Genomic DNA, 17535 nt, shown 5'->3' on the forward strand with positions numbered 1-17535 from the left:
TTGGTGCCAGATACCACAGCACACCTACAGGGATCTAGTGAAATCTGTGCTATCTAAGGTAGACACAGGTGGTCATAATGTACCTGATTGGGGTAGCTGCTATACTGTAAATGACAGCAGCAACTAATTTCACAAATGTTCCACCATATCAAACATAACTATATATGGCTAAAAAAGTTTGATATGTCATTCAACATGATTAACAAAATTAAATCAATGTGTTATAAGCAGAATAAAACACTTCTGGACATACTGTCATAAAAAAATCTTCTGGGTATTAAATGTAACTCAATTTCACATCGGGTTGTATAACACCAACTTGCTGTTGATTGCATGCCTCCAAGTCTTAAATTTAATTAATGGTGGTTCCTAGAGTTTCCATCTCTGAATGGATTTCAACATAACGCTGCTGTTCTGAAACCCACTGGAATGGAGAAATGATATATTCTTCTATCTATAATGATCTGTTCTGCTCAGTTCATCAAAGCTTTTCAGTGAAGCTCTTTCGGATAGGCTACAACAACATTGGAAAAAGTGTTCTGAGATGCTTTACTTACAAAACATGGTTCTAATTTTTTATTTATTTATTTATTTATTTTTTGGCCATAGCCTTCTTGTCCGCTCGAAACAATCTGGCCATTCTCCTCTCACCTCTCTCATCAGCAGGATGTTTCCACCCTCATAAGTGCAGCTCACTGAGTGTTTTTTGTTTGTTTGTTTGTTTGTTTGTTTTCGCCCAATTCTGTATAAAATCCAAAGATTGACGTGCATGAAAATGCCAGCAGATGTGCAGTTTCTATCATTCTCAAAACATCTTGCCTGGCACCAACAACCATGCCACAAAGGCACTGAGATCACGTGTTACATCACTCTGATGTTTGTAATGTGATGTGATTTTAAAAGATTGCATTGTTTACTATTGTATAGGTCTGAATAGAATGATTAAGTTATTAATTAACTAAGAAATTAGCAATTTAAAATAGTTGTACCCGAGGCACTTGTGTAAAATAGGCAGTGTTCCTGTAGGGGGCGCTTTTCTATAAACCCCGCGAGCGTTTTCAGACTGCAGCAGTCTCTCCGGTAGTCGCTGCTGTCGCAGTTACTGAGTCAAGGGGAAAAAAGTTAAGGATCTGTTCACTGGAATTGGTTGAGGTTAGGAGAAGAAGAATGGCCTACCTGAAGCACGTTTTTATTTTAGCCGCTATGCGCTGGGTTGTGTGGTGTGAGACAGAAGCTGCTCAGAGTCGGAAAAGTAAGTGTCAGGCGATTGACTTACATTAAGCAGAATGTTGAGATGGTACTCTCTATGGGCTTCTTGTATAACCTCAAAGTCTGGATTAGATTTCAGCCCGTCATGATGCATTAGCTATTTAACTGTTTTTGTGTCGGAAATATTTTTAATAATGCGCTTTTTGTCACCTGATTCACTTATCATGAAAGGCGCTTTTTTTTTTTATTATAGTAATTATTCTAAAAAACAATCAGTTGATATCTGAGCTGTAATCCTCAATGGTATATTGCAATATTATGTCTGAGCTTATTTTCTGTCTCATATGTGTAGTGTTTTGCACGTTTAAGGAGAAGACCTACAGCCCAGGAGACAGCTGGCATCCTTATCTAGAGCCGTTTGGGTTCATGTTCTGCATGCGCTGTGCTTGTACTGACGTATGTACTGTACTCACAATTAGCTACAGTCAGTACTTTTTAAGTGTATATGGTGTGTGTGTGTGTGTGTGTGCGTGTGTGTGTGTGTGTGTGTGTGTAAACGAGATTAGATTTGACTCCATATACTTTCTATCTGACTCTCATGCATCTGTGACCCCTCCAAGTCTGGCCATGTGAAATGTAACCCCATCAAATGCCCAACTCTGCGCTGTGACAATCCAGTGACTGACTCACAGCAGTGCTGCCCACGCTGTGCAGGTACACACACACACACACACACACACACAGACTGTCTGCTCTTCTATCTATCTATCTATCTATCTATCTATCTATCTATCTATTCCAATCTTCTGGTCAACTATCTGAGGACAAAAGATAGATAGATAGATAGATAGATAGATAGATAGATAGATAGATAGATAGATAGATAGATAGATAGATAGAAGAGGCAAGACTACTAAGATTACTAACAAAGCATCTATCTATCTACAGATAATCTACTGACAGACAGACAAATAGATGGAAAGAAAGATAGCAGATTTAAGATATCTGTTCTGTATAGATGAGTGAAACTTTCAGAATAAAATATAAAAATTCAATGTATAATCAGATTACTAATAAAAGTGAAGATATTTCTGTAACTTGTGCTGTACTGCTCATTAATCTATCCATCTGTGTCTGTCTGTCTATCTATCTATCTATCTATCTATCTATCTATCTATCTATCTATCTATCTATCTATCTATCTATCTATCTGTGTATCTATCTATCTATCTATCTATCTATCTATCTATCTGTCTGTCTGTCTGTCTGTCTGTCTGTCTGTCGATCGATCGATCGATCAATCTATCTGTCTGTCTATCTATCTATCTATCTATCTATCTTTCTGTCCATCTACCTATTCATCCATTAACTGCTTAAGTTTTAATAAAGAGACATATAGATAGGTAGACAGACAAATAAAATGAGAGACAATGTATAAATATAGGATTACCAAATAAACTAATTAAAAGTGCTGAAATGCTGAAAATGCTTATTAATATCTGTCTGTCTGTCTCTCTAACTGTCTTGACTGTTTTCAGCATTGCTGCTTGGATGAGCAGTGAACAGTGACGCCATTAGGATTTTTTATAGGAGTTGTTTAAATGCCTTTAATATTATTCATGTGACATGGTTAGTTTTATGTGACGCCTTGTCTCAGCTGGCTCTGTCACTTTATGGTTCGTATCTCAGTAGTTACACTCATATTATTATGATACAAGGAATGCTTTGAGTTTAGAACTTTGTGTTAAATTGCTGCAACTCTGATCTGATTCTCAGGCAGAGGAAATTAAGGAGCAGTACATTACACTTACAGAGTGTTCTTCACTTGTACTAGTAGTCTGATGTTCTGCCTATCTGTCTGTCTATGGATGGATAGATAGATGGATGGATGCGTTGCTCCTCATGTTTATTTTTTAATGTTTCCATTTTCTATTAATATTCTGGATATTGCTGTATTCTGGCACAGATGAGCAGAGGTCCCCTGCAGGTTTGAGGGCTCCTGTTAAAACCTGTCGCCACAATGGAACCACATACCAAATGGGCGAGACGTTCACTAATCACGATCTGTTCCCATCCCGGCAGTCCAACCAGTGTGTTATGTGCACATGTTCTGTGAGTGAATGCTTTTTTCTCCTATATCTCATTTATGTACTAGAAACACAACCTTGCCTTTGTTTTTGTATAGTAATTACCACACTGATTTTTTACTGTAAAAAGTTGTGAGCCAGCTACGATACTATTATATGTAATTTATGATTACATGCATGCCATGACCTAAGTAATATAAGATTCTGGCTGGTAATTTGGTCAAAAATGCGTTTATCACATAAACCCCATGACTGGGGGGATCGCTGTGGTGTTATTTTCGGTGTTTCTGATAAAGTCTTTGATACAATATGTGAATAACAAAATATTTTGTGCTGTTATTGGAAAAAAATGATGGGAACAATGGGGCAGTCTGACAAACAGTGGAATTACTGTGTCCACCCTGATCAAACAGCAAAATCACAGCAATCCTTAAAAAATGATACTTCATACTTTTTTTTATAATACATTTAACGTTGTGAAACCTCTGTAATCCTGTAATCACTTTCATTATTAAAAAAAAAACCATAAACAGGCTTTCCTTCGGCAGCCTCCTTTTTTCTCTCTTACTAAGTTAATAAAACAAAAATGCAGCTTATAAAATTACTGCGAGTCCACAAAGTACAAAGTTGTCTTTTCTGAAGGGAAAAGAGTTACAGCCTTACAATATGACTGTAATAAATCATGAACACAGGAGGTTCCTTCCATAAACTAGATAATTTAGATAGATAATTTCACCATATCAAATATTAAGGATATCGATAACATATTAGGACACATGTTTGTAGCTCTTGTTGAGCTGGGGAATTGTAGATTGAACGTAGATTTCAGTATTTTAGAGTTTTGCTAGCTGGAATGTCAAATGTTTTACGCTTCAACATCTATTTATGAAAAGAGGATAATACTAAGGTCAGGATATAATGTGGCAAAATGATGATTAACTCAGTTACTTTAATGTGTCTGCTTTGTCTTTCTTTTCTTTCTTGGCTTCTAAGGGTGGAAATATCTTTTGTGCACTGAAAACCTGTCAGCCCATCACATGCTCTTCACCTGTCTCTGTTCCAGATACATGCTGCTTTGTTTGCAAAGGTGATCTTTAAAAAGCATATATTTAAGATAATAAATTAATGTAGGGATAATTGGCAGCAATTACTATTTTTCATTTATTAATGAGCAAAATGTCACACGTTTTATCCGTTTATAGTTACATTAAAAGGTGAACACTCACTGTACAATTTACTTCCTACCCATCTATAAACATTTCATTCCACACAAGCTTCTATTGTTTTTTTTGTCTTACTTTAGGTTAATAAGACAAAAACACAGCTTGTTATGTTACTGAAAAGCAGAAAAGTGAAAATTAGTAAATTATGAGTTGTCGCTATACAAACAATCATTTAAATAATCACCGAACGAGCACACTACATTTACAGCATTTGGTACAGACTCCTTTATCCTGAGCGACTTACAGAAGTTGTAAGAAGTCATTACGTATAATTACTTATCTACATACAGAAGTCATTATGTTACATTTACTGGCTTTATAGTCAAAGCTGCTGCTACTGAAAATGAATCAGTACCTTCTGTCAAGATTAGATTCAAGAATTTACTTGCACTGTGAATAACTGTGTTTTTAATGATCATAAATAAGTATTAGTATATGCAGTTTTCAGGAGGCAATCTGACTCTTGTTTCTCTGACATGACCAGAGGGTCCTTCTGACAATTCATATGATGATGGAGGACAGCAGCTGAACCGAGGAGTAGTATGTATTCTTGTTATTTGCTAATAGTACATCATTAATTATACATTTTTACATTTATAGCGATAAATCGGCTCTGCATAGCCTACTCCTTGCATGTACAATTTCCCAGTAAAATCTAACATTATACATATGTGATAATGAATACAGTAGAGCAGGGGTCTTCAGTCTTATCCATGAAGGGCAGGTGCGGCTGAAGTATTGTGTTCCAATCAGGCAGGAGCCATACATGATTTCACATGTTTAAGCCACACCTGAAACATGTTTGTTTCACCGAGGTCTTCAATCAACTGTCACATGTGCCTCGAATCTGGTTGTAATGAAAACCTGCAGCCACACCAGGTCCTTGTAGATAAGCCTAAAGAACCATGCAGAGTCAGGCTGAATGTTTTTAAATATGCTAAATGGCTATTCCGCTTTTTTGTTGTGAGTCCAAGACTCAGTTCAAAGAAATGTTTTAAATGCATTGAAGCACATTCAGTTTTATTAAAATTAGCTGTGCCGTGGTGAAGAGCATCAATTTGAAAGTGCAACTTAGCTATAAGTCATTTACAAAGACACAACATCTTCTCTTTTATCTCCTCAAACCAAAGAGGCATTCTATGGATCAGTGCCCTGGAGAGCAGGTGAAGAACCGGGCCACACGTGTCACACCACCTGCACTTAGAGGCTCACCAAGAGGCCTTAACCTACAAACACTGCACCTTAAAGGAGCAGCTGATACCACGGTGAAGATCCTCTTACAGCGCCAACACCAGAGAGGTGAGCTCCACAAGATCTCTAGCTGAATTAGTCAGTAGGATCTGGAGAATCTAGGAATGCCAAACACGCATGTTGTGTCTTTGACGCCATCAGTGGAAATGTGGACATGGTTTCTTAGCCAGGTAGCTAGCATTAGCTAACATCACGTGATTTCTGAGAAAAAGTATGATTAAATTACATTTGATGTCCAGTTGCTTACAAAGAAATGCTTGATGGTTGTGAGTATATTAAAGTTCATACGAAGCAGGGATCTGGCAAACGAGATCCACTTTCCTGCAGAGTTTGGCTCTAACCTTAATCAAACACACCTGAGCACGCTAATCAGTCTCTTCAGGATCATTAGAAAATCACAGGTAGAGGAATTTGATCAGGGTTGGAGCTAAACTCTGCAGCGGATTAGCCCTCCAGGGCAAGATTTGAGGAACACTGATATAAAGGCTTCTATTTTATTTACATAGTGCTTTTATCAATAGACCTAATTAATCAGAAAGCAGCATTACAGAAATCTGGATGTAGATTTGGATCCTTAATGAGTAAGAAAGAGGAGACAGGCAAAGAAAAATTCCAAAACAACATGAGGAAGAAACCTTGAGAGAAAGCAGACCCAAAAGCGAACAGATCTTTTTATGGGTGTCACCAGATTCTACATCATTATACATACATACATACATCAACTGTATGCTATATAAAATCAAATAGTACTATGTGTAAAAGGATGTTCAGTGTAAGTAGACCATAAATATGCATCCTAGGATGAGTGCATGAAAGTTGGTTCATGTTAGATCTTTTCAATTACAATTATAAGTGAATGTGTAAAAATACAAACATCAATGCATACAGCAGTCAGAATATTTTTGGAGCCAGTACTTTCTCATAGTTGTTTGTCTAAGCTTGCACGTACAGTGGGAAGACCTACTCCCATGGTGACGTGTGGCACCCCATGCTTGGGAAAGTTCTGGAGTGCATCCTGTGCACCTGCAGAGATGGCCTTCAGGAATGCAGACGCCTCACCTGCCCCGACCAGTACCCATGCAAACACCCCATGAAGATAGAAGGGAAATGCTGTAAAATTTGCCCAGGTAGCATAACATACCTTCACTTTATTGTCCTATGATCCAACAGTATATGTCCCTGAGTGTTGGCATTTATTTTGTGATTTTTTCCCCATATCTGACAGAGAATAAGACTGAGAACAATAGGACAGAGTGTTATCCAGGCCAGGACAATAACAATCTTCTGGTGTATAAAGTTGAATCTTCATCTGCTGAGCATGAGGAAGATATGGTGCGAAAAATTGCAATTGAGAGACAAGGAGCCACAGAGGTTGAGGTGCAAGTATGGAAAACAGTAAATGGTAAAGATTATGAACACTCACCACTACTACCAGCACAGTTTAGCTAAATGCTTTAATATTATTCCGTCAGCCATAATATATATAGCATGTGATAGAATGCATGTGAAGTGCATCTCAGACCTTAGTTGCATTTATACTTTTATTTGTGTGGATAGTCTTCATAGTCTCTTGGATATAATCATGATATTTATATAAATAAATAAATAAATAAACACATGAAAAGTCTAGGTGTAATCAAGGTCTTAAATGTTACTGGTTAGCTACATTATCCTCATAGTTGTAATGAAGTAAATGAATACAAACACGACTTGCATGGCTAACTGACTAGAGGAGGAAATTGTGTACATTTGATATTTTTACTGAACAATTCTTTTAATAGACATTTATAGACCTTGTGCTAACCTTAAATCAGTTCCAGTCTACAGTAAAAACAAGAAGCTATGTTGAAAGCAATCGATTTTCAATATTTCTAGGGGTGCTACATCTAATGGAAACTGGTGATGTTCAAAAAAAGGACCTTATAGAGCATCCGGAGAATTATATTCTACTGACTACATTAGATGAGGGTGAGTTTTCCTCTTATTTTCCTTCTTTGAAATATACAGTAATAAAGAGATGAGAAACTGTAGATGAAGTTCATGTGCAAGTACATAGTGAATGTGTGCAAAAAGAGTAATAAAGTGGAACATTTGGGGCGCCTGTAGGTCAGTGCAGTAACGACAGACAACAGTATATAAAAAGAAATATATTTACTTAAAATGTGAAAATATAACGTGGTTTTCTATTACTATAGTTATTATCTCAGTAAGCAAGCTTGAGACAAAGCCGTGTCATTCTTGGTGGTGTGGATTATTTAATGTTAGACCACTTCTATTATTGATTCATAAGGTTGAATAATTACTATTAACTGACTTTTCTCAGCAATGTTGTTTGTAAGGCAAACCACAGATTTATATTAAAGCACTCATTCTAGTAAGTTACACATCAATATTCTTTTCTCAAAGGAGACATTTTTGAAAATATTTTCCATTGTCAGAGCTTAGTAACAGTCAGTGATAAAGATGTTCCTTTATGTTTCTTGAGGCTTTTTGATACTAGAAGTTTCTACAAAATTAAAAAGTATGATGTGTATTTTAATTTAATACATTTTTAATGTTTTAAGATGTTTAGTTAATTGGCATAAAACACTTCAGGACATGCTGTTACTGGAAAATAATCAACTGCATAGTGGTAACCCTAACTCTGCTTCATCAAAACCCTCTGCCATGGATTGTTTTCCTATAACAGCATTCTCTGTCGTGTTTGATTCGTTACTTCTTTTCTAGGTTTATCAGCTCTTTAACAGACTTACAAAAACGTAATCTTAGTGTTATAGTGTGTGTATTTTTTTCTCTCAGATGCTTGGAGAAAGTTTAAAGAGGAAGAAGACAAAGAGAAAGACTTCAGTAGAAACAGGACATGTGAAGCCGGCATTAAGGAGGTAGTGAAGTACTTAAATCCAGATCAGCTGGACATTCTTTGCACGTCTTAGTCCTCCGAGTGTCCTCTCTGGTCTGGAACAGTGTATCAGCTCAGCGTCCAACACCTCTTTTATTACCAGAACACAAAACAGAACACAAACAATGTGTTTTAGTGGAAAAACAAATATCGGCAGAAGAACTTTGCTGTCCCACGTGAGATGTAGCTTTTTTAGAGGCCTTGAACTGGAGTGAAGTTAATAGTGTGCTCAAAATACAGAAGGGAAAGTAAACACATAGAGATGTCTCAGCTCTCAAGCAAGAAAGAGAAGTATGGTAATATTACTTTTTATTAAGGAAATCTTGTGGATGTGATTCAAACAAAGCAATCACTGTATTTGTACAGTAATTCAAGAGAGGTAGGAATGTAAGCAGATTATTGGCCGGGATGCTTTTATAAAGTTGATGTAGGCCACATTTTTATCACTGTCATTTAATTATACACCCATTAAATAATTTTAATACTAAAAAGAATGTTAATATTTATTGTAATTTAAAAGAGATGTCATTTTGACTGGAATAGAAACATGCATTAATGAACGGTAAATAAGAACATTATGTCTGTATGCACAGAACATTTTATAACATGGTAGTGAAATTAAATGTGAGAATGTCTGACCAGAGGCAAGTGTTCTTACATAAGCTGTTCTAGCTGGACAATGAGCCATTGAAGGCACTTTAGGATTTTTAGGATTTGTGGCTCTTACTTGCTCTCCTCTAAAATGTTGGCCTGTGCTACAGTGTTATAGTTTGTTTTCTCAAGGGTTGTGGTAGTCTAACAGCATGAGTGCAACAAGAGAGCTCTGTTAATTTGATATAAATGTAGGTCAGAATTTTCCAAGAATACTGAACAGGACAGGCCTTGTTAAGACATAAGGCTGTCTTATTTGAACCCTGCAATTGTTAATAAATCTTGTATTTGTAATGTTTACCAACTGATTAGACTTCTAGCCACCTGTTATGGCACATCACAGTACAGTGCAATTTCCATGGCAGAGGCAACTGACATGATTTCAATAACAAATTCTCATGGGATTGTTAGTTTAATGGAGATGTCGTTCTGCAGCCAAGCCGGAGGTTTGGTGAGGACGTGGACTGTCAGCTGCTTGTCGACAGCCTTGTTCGGGTCACCAGGTGGAGGATAATCCATACTTGTTCACAGTGAACTGGGCCTGGCCACAGACCCAGACTGGAGAAGTTCAAAGAGTAATATCCACTTTCCCTTTTCTCTGAACCCCAAAAGCCCACTTTCCCTCCCTCCTCGAGCACAATGAGTCATTGTCCTGGACTCACACATAGTGCCAGACAGCGCTGCTCATCTCTCACTGAAGGCCTGACAAAATATTTTGCAACAGAAGCCCCTCAGTTGAAGACCTTAATGGTCACACAATGAAGCTGTGAATTATTTTTGCTGGCTGTTGGATCTGGCACTTTCTGGCAATTTGTTCTCTCTAGAGTGACTCAGAGGCAGGCTCTGTGCTCCAAGGGTGGCTGGTATAAATAGGCTCTAAGCTCCCACCAATTATATAAAAAAAAAATTAAAAAGATGTGAATTTAAGGTTTTATTTTTGCCACCCACAGCAGACGACTTGCTGTTAACAAATATCTTAAAGTGGATTATTTTGGACTTTTGTGAAATCAAGCACAACAGTATCACCAGAAGTTTTAAGATGATATGAAATAACATCATGCAGCTGATCCTTTTCTAGCCCAAACTGTGACTGTAATGCAAACTATAAATGACAGTCATGTCTAGTGATTACACAGAGTGGAACTCCTACCAGACTTGATCTCTATTTCTGCCGATATATTTCAACCCGTTTCTCTGACACATCTGTAACACATCATCAGCAGTGATTGATTACAGTCACGGGTGTAAAGAACATGAGCAAGCTTATTTATTCTATTATCATTTTTTCACCGAAAATACCTTTGGAAGGGAAACAAAAAACAGAGAGACTAAGAACACATTAAACAAACAGTATAGATTACACAAAATAACATACTGTATGAAAAAACTGTTTAGAGTTTTTTTTAGTTTCAACAAACCCTTCTGTTTCCATGCTTGGTATTCATATGAAACATGGCATGAAGCCAGTATTGACATTTAACAAATTTTGAAATCACAATTGCAGCTGTCCAATCTGCCTGTGTGTGTGTGTGTGTGTGTGTGTGTAATAGTATGCCTCACATAATTTATGTTATGCAATCAAAAGACCTCGTTATTTTATGCAGTGCTCAACCCTAATACATTTGTTTTTCAAGCTACTAATAGATATTAGATTTGACCCTAATGCACTCTTTTCAGTGTGTGTATTTAATGCATTGTGTTTAATTCATACATTGGTAGAAATATTTAAGAATGAAAAATCTTTACCCTAATGCCTAAGAAGGAATCCAATATTTCTTGTTTTTATATCTGGGTTATATTTAGGTTGATGAGTTTGGAATGTTTTGCAACATTTCCCACAGAGTTCAACACTTGCTGCTGGAGCAAAAACTTGATTTTAAGCATTGCCATCTTTGGCATCTGCATGGTCCTTTCATTGTTGGATGGAGGTTGGTTTTGAATTCCCTCTAAATAGCATTTGGCCAATTCTGCTATGCATGCTTAGTCTTGGCTCTGGCAATTTGAACAGCTGGGGGCAGTCAGTGGGTATAAATCAAGCAGAAGGGTCAGTTCTCTGTGTGAGTGTTCCTGCTCATGCTTACTACCAGTGTTACAGTCATGTTAAAGCTTTAAATTTAAGTTTTTTGAGTTGAACCTTAAGTTGAACCTTAACATCTGAATGTGGGCAATGTGTTATGGCTTTTTAAACATTGTTCAATTATCTCAATTAAACCTCATACAGACGAGATAAAAAGTAGGGAAATAAAATCCGTTCAACAATATTTACAGTCCTGAAACACATGAGCTCAACACAGTCACTAAATCACCACACAAGCTGTTTATTGTGTCTTCATGCCATAAAAAAATGAAGGATTTCTTCTTTCCATTGGTAAGACATTCAACAACTGCAGACCTAACAATATTGACATCTCTGTTGATAAAGAGAGGAAACCTAAAGGCTAAAAAAACAATATGTAGGAAATTCATCTTCAGTTATTGCTTCATCCTGGCGAGGGGTCACACTGAAGTCTTTTCCAGAGGAGGAAGTACACACTAGATAGGATGCCAGTCCTTTAAAGAACACCATAAACACACTCATTCACACCTAGGGCCAATTAAGTATAACTAATCCAACTACTGGAATGTTTTTTATGAGTAGGAAACCGACACAGGCAGTAACCTGAGCACAGGACAGAACCAGGGAGGGACCTGATGCTGTGAGGCAGCAACGCTCCCCACTGCACCACCAAACTGCCCAATTAGGCCCTCGACTGATTAAATACAGTATATTTTCTGACAAAGACTTTTCAAGGTCTTTTTGAAAATGATTCAAGTGTGAATTTTAAACATATGTATTTCTCATATGTATTGGATTTTTCCAATGTTCCGCATTTGTTTTTATTTTCTCATGTGATTTTTCTTACATTTATTACATTAATTTCCACTCACTGTCCACTTTATGAAGAACATGTGTACACATTCATGCATTTATCTAATCAGCCAATTATGTGGCGGCAGTGCAATGCATAAAAGCAGGCAGATACAGGTCAAGAGCTTCGGGTAATGTTCACATCAAACACCAGAATGGGGGAAAAGTGTAATCTCTGTGACTTTGATCGTAACATGGTTGTTGGTACCAGATGGGCTGGTTTGAGTATTTCAGAAACTGAAAATTTCCTTGGATTTTCAACTACAGTAGTCTGTAGAGTTTATACAGAATGGTAAAAAAAAAAATTAACTGAGCAACAGTTCTGTATTTGGAAATGCCTTGTTGATTAGAGAGGTTAGAAGAAATTGGTCAGATTGATTCAAGCTTCTAGCAAGGATATAGTAACTCTTGATAACTGTGGTGAGCAGAAAAGCATCTCAACATACACAAAACATTGAACCTTGAGGTGCATGAGCTACAACAGCAGTAGACCACATAGGATTCCACTCTTGTTGGACAAGGAATCTGAGGCTACTATTGGCACAGACTAACTTTTTCCAGCCCTCAACTGTCCAGTTTCTGTGAGCCTTCTACTCACTATGGTTGCAAAGAGTGCTTATTTGAGCTATTGTAGACTTTAATAAACAAGGTGTTTTGCCCAGTAGATCAGTAGATTGCTGGGGTTTTTTTTGCACGTTTCTATTTAAACTCTAGAGACTAAATCCCAAAAGATCAACAGTTAATGAAATACTTAAGGCAGCCTAGTTGGAACCAACAATAATGGCTTTATAATAAGTTTTCATATTGATGTCTGATTTGAACTTTACTCAAAGCTCTTGACCTGTATCAACCTGTCCTGCTTTTATTCATTGTTTTATGCCACATGGTTGGCTGAGTAGATAACTACATAAATGAGCAGGTGTACAGGTATTCCTAATGAAGTGGACAGTGGGTGTATTTTCACATTTTAATTTTTCCCATTTCTCATATGAATAATTCTTCTTCACATATGCTTCTGTGTGTTTACTTGCACATGACCCCATGTTTTCACATGCAATTTCAGGGCATAACACAATGAAATGCATCATCACATGTAATCCTCTATAATCACATTCTACAAAGAGTGTAGTGCTGTGTTTAAGAAAACTGTGAATAAGTGTGTAAAAATTCTGGCCCTGAGCTGCTGAACTCTGTAGTGCCTCACAGACATTGAGGAACTGAAGCATTGCAAATCAATTAGATGGCCTTCTGACTCAAAGGGCGCCAAACCGGAGCTATAAGGCAATTAACTCTGATGTGTTAGCTTTTATAACTGATTAAGGTGTTCAAAGAACCCTCAAATGAATGCCATTTACTTCCGAAATCTTTTAGTGCTGCTTTGGTTACATTCTCTCACTCTCACTCTGCTTCATTAAGTCAGGCCCTGATCGTTTCAGCTGGTGATCAGATTCATGCCAAGGAAGTACAGACGGTAGCGAGCTACATGTCAGGAACACTTCAGAGTGATCCCCACTGTGACACAGTCACAGAAGAACATTCAGATTTAATAAACTGATGGAGAAAAGGAGGAACATTTGGTTGAAAATATAAAACAAAAGTGCTGTCAGTTGTACTGCAAATTAGAGGCTTAATTGTACCAAAATGAGTGAAAGTCGTTTGTTTAGCCTCTGCCAGAATAAGCATGGAAAACAACCCACAATTTCCACATAAATGTCAAATCAAAAGGATTATGATGAATGGACATCCAACTCCCAATGACACATTGATGAATGAGACCCGAAGTGTTTGAGGTGCAATCAGAACTTGCATGCACGCTGTTTGGCGATATTCATAAACCATCTAAAAACTTCACTTCATGATCCAAAACGGTAAAGTACCTCTGACCTTGAGATTTGCTAAGATTATTCCAGATGTGGAGATCCAACACCTTCCCACGCACACCCCAAAATAGGCTGTGACTCTGTGCTTCCAGAACCCCAGGAGGAGTACAATATGCTTCAACATCTCCAAGCCATGTCATACATATTTTCCAATTTGGACAGAGACAAATCTTCCTGAAGCCAAATGTGATTATATCACAAAATACCAAGTGTAAAAAATCTGTTTCAAATCAGAAAACAATGATTTACTTCATAGATTTACTTGCACAGAACGAGGGGCAGATTTTAGGAATTGTTTTATTAAAGTTTGAATCTAAAACACTTTTATTTTATTTTATTATAATTTTGTTAGTGTTAAAAAAGCACTGCTTGCTAATGAAAACAACATTCTGGAGCAAGCAAGTTCGGTTTTATAGATATGAAACATGGACTGTTTGTTTTCAGTAGTTTGTAATGGAGAGAGAATATTCTAAAAATAGTAGATGGAAAAATTATAGTTTATATCAAAAGAGAGAAAAAAGTTAGGCTTTTAAGGCTGGTTTATCTGATAACAGGTTACCTAATATCTTAATTTGCAGATGTTCCACAACATTACATTAGTAATTTAGTAACTAATGCTATGTTCTTTAAAAAGATTGCATTGACAAGAAAGCATTGACAAATTGCAGTCGTATAAGAGGATGACAACACTTCAGGATGTGCCATATAAAAAAATAGTTCTGTTTCATTCCTTACACAGTCATCTTTATTTAAATAGCACTTTTTTTATGTCTTTTTAAAGACTCTTTTAAATAAAAAAGGTTAGACTAACAGAGCAATGTAATTACATTAAAGGCACATTAATACAGCAAAAAGATTTACCTGTAAATATATGAGTATTATTACAAAACATCAAGAGTATATCTAATATAAAATATCCTTAAAGACTAAAGACACACTACAGATACAGATGCTATGATACTAATTTAGGTTATATTTTGATCAAAATCGTATTGTAGCAAAATGTGCTTCACTAAAAATCCTTTCATATTTAGCGGCTTTGCAGATAGCCTGAGGTCAGTTTGAATTTAATAATGTGGATTCACTTGATATATTTTTTAAAATGCCTATTGATTTATTCCACCTGGGCTGAAAAATGCATTCCACATCTGTGTAGCTGGGCAAAAGGAAAAGAGTTGAGTTGAACACAGACACTGGGCAAAAGCATTGAATGGAACAAAACAAGGGAATTATATATATATATATATATATATATATATATATATATATATATATATATATATATATATATATGTATATAAAATTTGCAGTTACACATTTTTGAGAAAATTAGATTTTTAGAGTATTGTTTTATCCATTCTTAAATCTACTAACACTACATAATTATTGGATTTTTCTATTTAAAAGGGATGCAACAAGGTATCTGTGTTTGCCACACCATACAGCTGTTTTATGACAGGACTGTTTTTGACATATTGCTGTTTTGGTTTTCTAATTTCTAATTTAGTATCAGGAGATATGAACCAGCCCAACCTGTGTGCAAGTACACCTTTGAACACAAACCTGGAAACAGTTAATCACGCTCGCACACCGCAATGCCAAGTCACAAGCACTTTGAAGTAGCCCAGCTTATTTTTCCGACGATAGCCATGCAATCGAGCAACAGATTTTCTCCGAGACACAGAGGCACCTCATGTTTTGAACAACAGTACAATGAGTGATCCAGAGCAGGCACCTCACGCATGTTACCTCTGCATGCAGCAGGGTTTGTGGAGAATGTTGTGTAAGCTGTGGATAAGCAGAACAGTGATACTGCGATCCATCGCATGGAATTTCACACGTCTACATGAGTCGCAGATTTTTCACGTGTAGTGGACCTTTCACATCTTTTTTAGTTTTCATGTTTTATTTTTACGTAATCCAAATCATAAACAACAGATCGTCATAATTCATCTGCCTTATCCTAGTCATGGTTCTCCATAGCTAAGTAACCTTATAGTTTACAATACTGCCATTGTGCTAAAGAATGGCATTTTCCAGTTTTTTTTTTCTTTGTATCTGAAGGTTTTTTCCTCAAATATTTACATTTGTTTAGGCTATGCCAGTAAGATCTAATTTAATTATATATTTGTACTTGTTTATACCTCTTAAAACCAAAGATCTAATCTCTGTGTGTTGTTTTAATGGTTAATGAACTACAGCGTTTACAGTATTTCACGGTGAAAACACTTACAGAAGAAAGAGTTCTACATAGATGACTATTTAATTGCAAAAGTGAAATATATATCTGCTTTATAAGCTTACTACTATTACATTTAGTCTGGAAAGGTTTTTACAGTTGGAATTTTCTTCTTAATACAAAATTATTTTGGAATTATGTGTTTCCATTGCAGTTAGCAAGGTTTATATGGTTTAGCCAGTAAACTGACATGCATGTTATAATAGTAAAAGATTACAGATCAAGTACAGATACAGAAACAAGCTTTACAAGGGCATATGTAATTGTGCGAAATGGGCCTAGATTAAAGCCTTTAAAGCTGAAAATAATAATAAATAAATATGTCAAATAAATTTAATACCAAATGGGGAGAAATAGTAAAATATGTTTCTGTAGAGTCATTCCCTAACCCTAACCCTAACCCAAGTGAGGATCTGATGAGATGTCCACAAATGTCACCCTGCTTGGATCAGGCCTAAATGGAAGTGTGGAGCTATCTTCTGGGCTCATCATCTGCAAATCAAAAGGGTGGAGGTCTGATGTCATTTCAGTGGGCAATGGGCATGTGATAGAGAGCCTTAAACTATCTTTGTTAGTGAGTTAGTGTGTGTGGACTAGATATAGTTGGCTAGGGTTTACCTTCAGGATAGCACCAGGACCAGGACATTCAGGGGAGCATCAAAGAGACCAATGAATGGACAGAAGCCAGTTGAGGATCTACTGCTACAGACACCCAGGGGCCACTAGAGGGACTGTATCTCACAGCTGGCTTGGAAACATCTTGAGATCCTCTAGGACCAACTGTAATCTGTAGCTGGGAATAAAGAAGTCTGAACTCACCTTTTTAACCTGTTGACACTGTAATCCCATTAGAAAAAATTGGAAGGAAAATGGACAACTAGAAAATGAAGAATCTGTCGTGAAGCAGAATCACTTTTCTACCTCAGTTCATTAATTCAAAGTGGGATGATCATAAAAATCACATTTGATTTGTTTACTTTAATGTAAATAGTAATGTAAATCTCTGAGGCAGTGTAGTTTATGCTAAATTGGAGGCTATAAGCTTCCTGTACTTAGCATCAACATTCTAACTCCAGTACAAAACTGGAGTCTGGATGATTAACTACATTTGGTGTACATTTCATTTTTGGCTGAAGCGTTCTTTTAAAACGGCGTTAACCTTTAATAATCGCTGACTAAACTCTATAA

General features: G+C 36.6%; 1 protein-coding gene across 1 annotated transcript; it reads left to right on the top strand.

The window, feature by feature from the left end:
• Positions 1-1058: 1058 nt before the first annotated feature.
• Positions 1059-9625, top strand: chrdl2 (chordin-like 2). Its single transcript, XM_058415732.1, has 11 exons — positions 1059-1252; positions 1562-1665; positions 1830-1923; positions 3176-3321; positions 4290-4383; positions 5004-5059; positions 5650-5818; positions 6709-6897; positions 6996-7172; positions 7646-7738; positions 8570-9625. The coding sequence occupies exons 1-11, from the start codon at positions 1168-1170 to the stop codon at positions 8701-8703; spliced, it is 1341 nt and encodes a 446-aa protein (XP_058271715.1). The 5' UTR covers positions 1059-1167; the 3' UTR covers positions 8704-9625.
• The last annotated feature ends 7910 nt before the right edge of the window (positions 9626-17535 follow it).

This window comes from Hemibagrus wyckioides, linkage group LG18 (genome assembly GCF_019097595.1).
Source record: "Hemibagrus wyckioides isolate EC202008001 linkage group LG18, SWU_Hwy_1.0, whole genome shotgun sequence".
Lineage (NCBI taxonomy): Eukaryota > Metazoa > Chordata > Actinopteri > Siluriformes > Bagridae > Hemibagrus > Hemibagrus wyckioides.

Coding starts and splice junctions, on each gene's coding strand:
- chrdl2 (XM_058415732.1), top strand. CDS start 1,168: ATGGCCTACCTGAAGCACGTTTTTATTTTAGCCGCTATGCGCTGGGTT. Junction 1,666..1,829: donor TGCGCTGTGCTTGTACTGAC/GTATGTACTGTA, acceptor GACCCCTCCAAG/TCTGGCCATGTGAAATGTAA. Junction 7,173..7,645: donor AGTATGGAAAACAGTAAATG/GTAAAGATTATG, acceptor CAATATTTCTAG/GGGTGCTACATCTAATGGAA.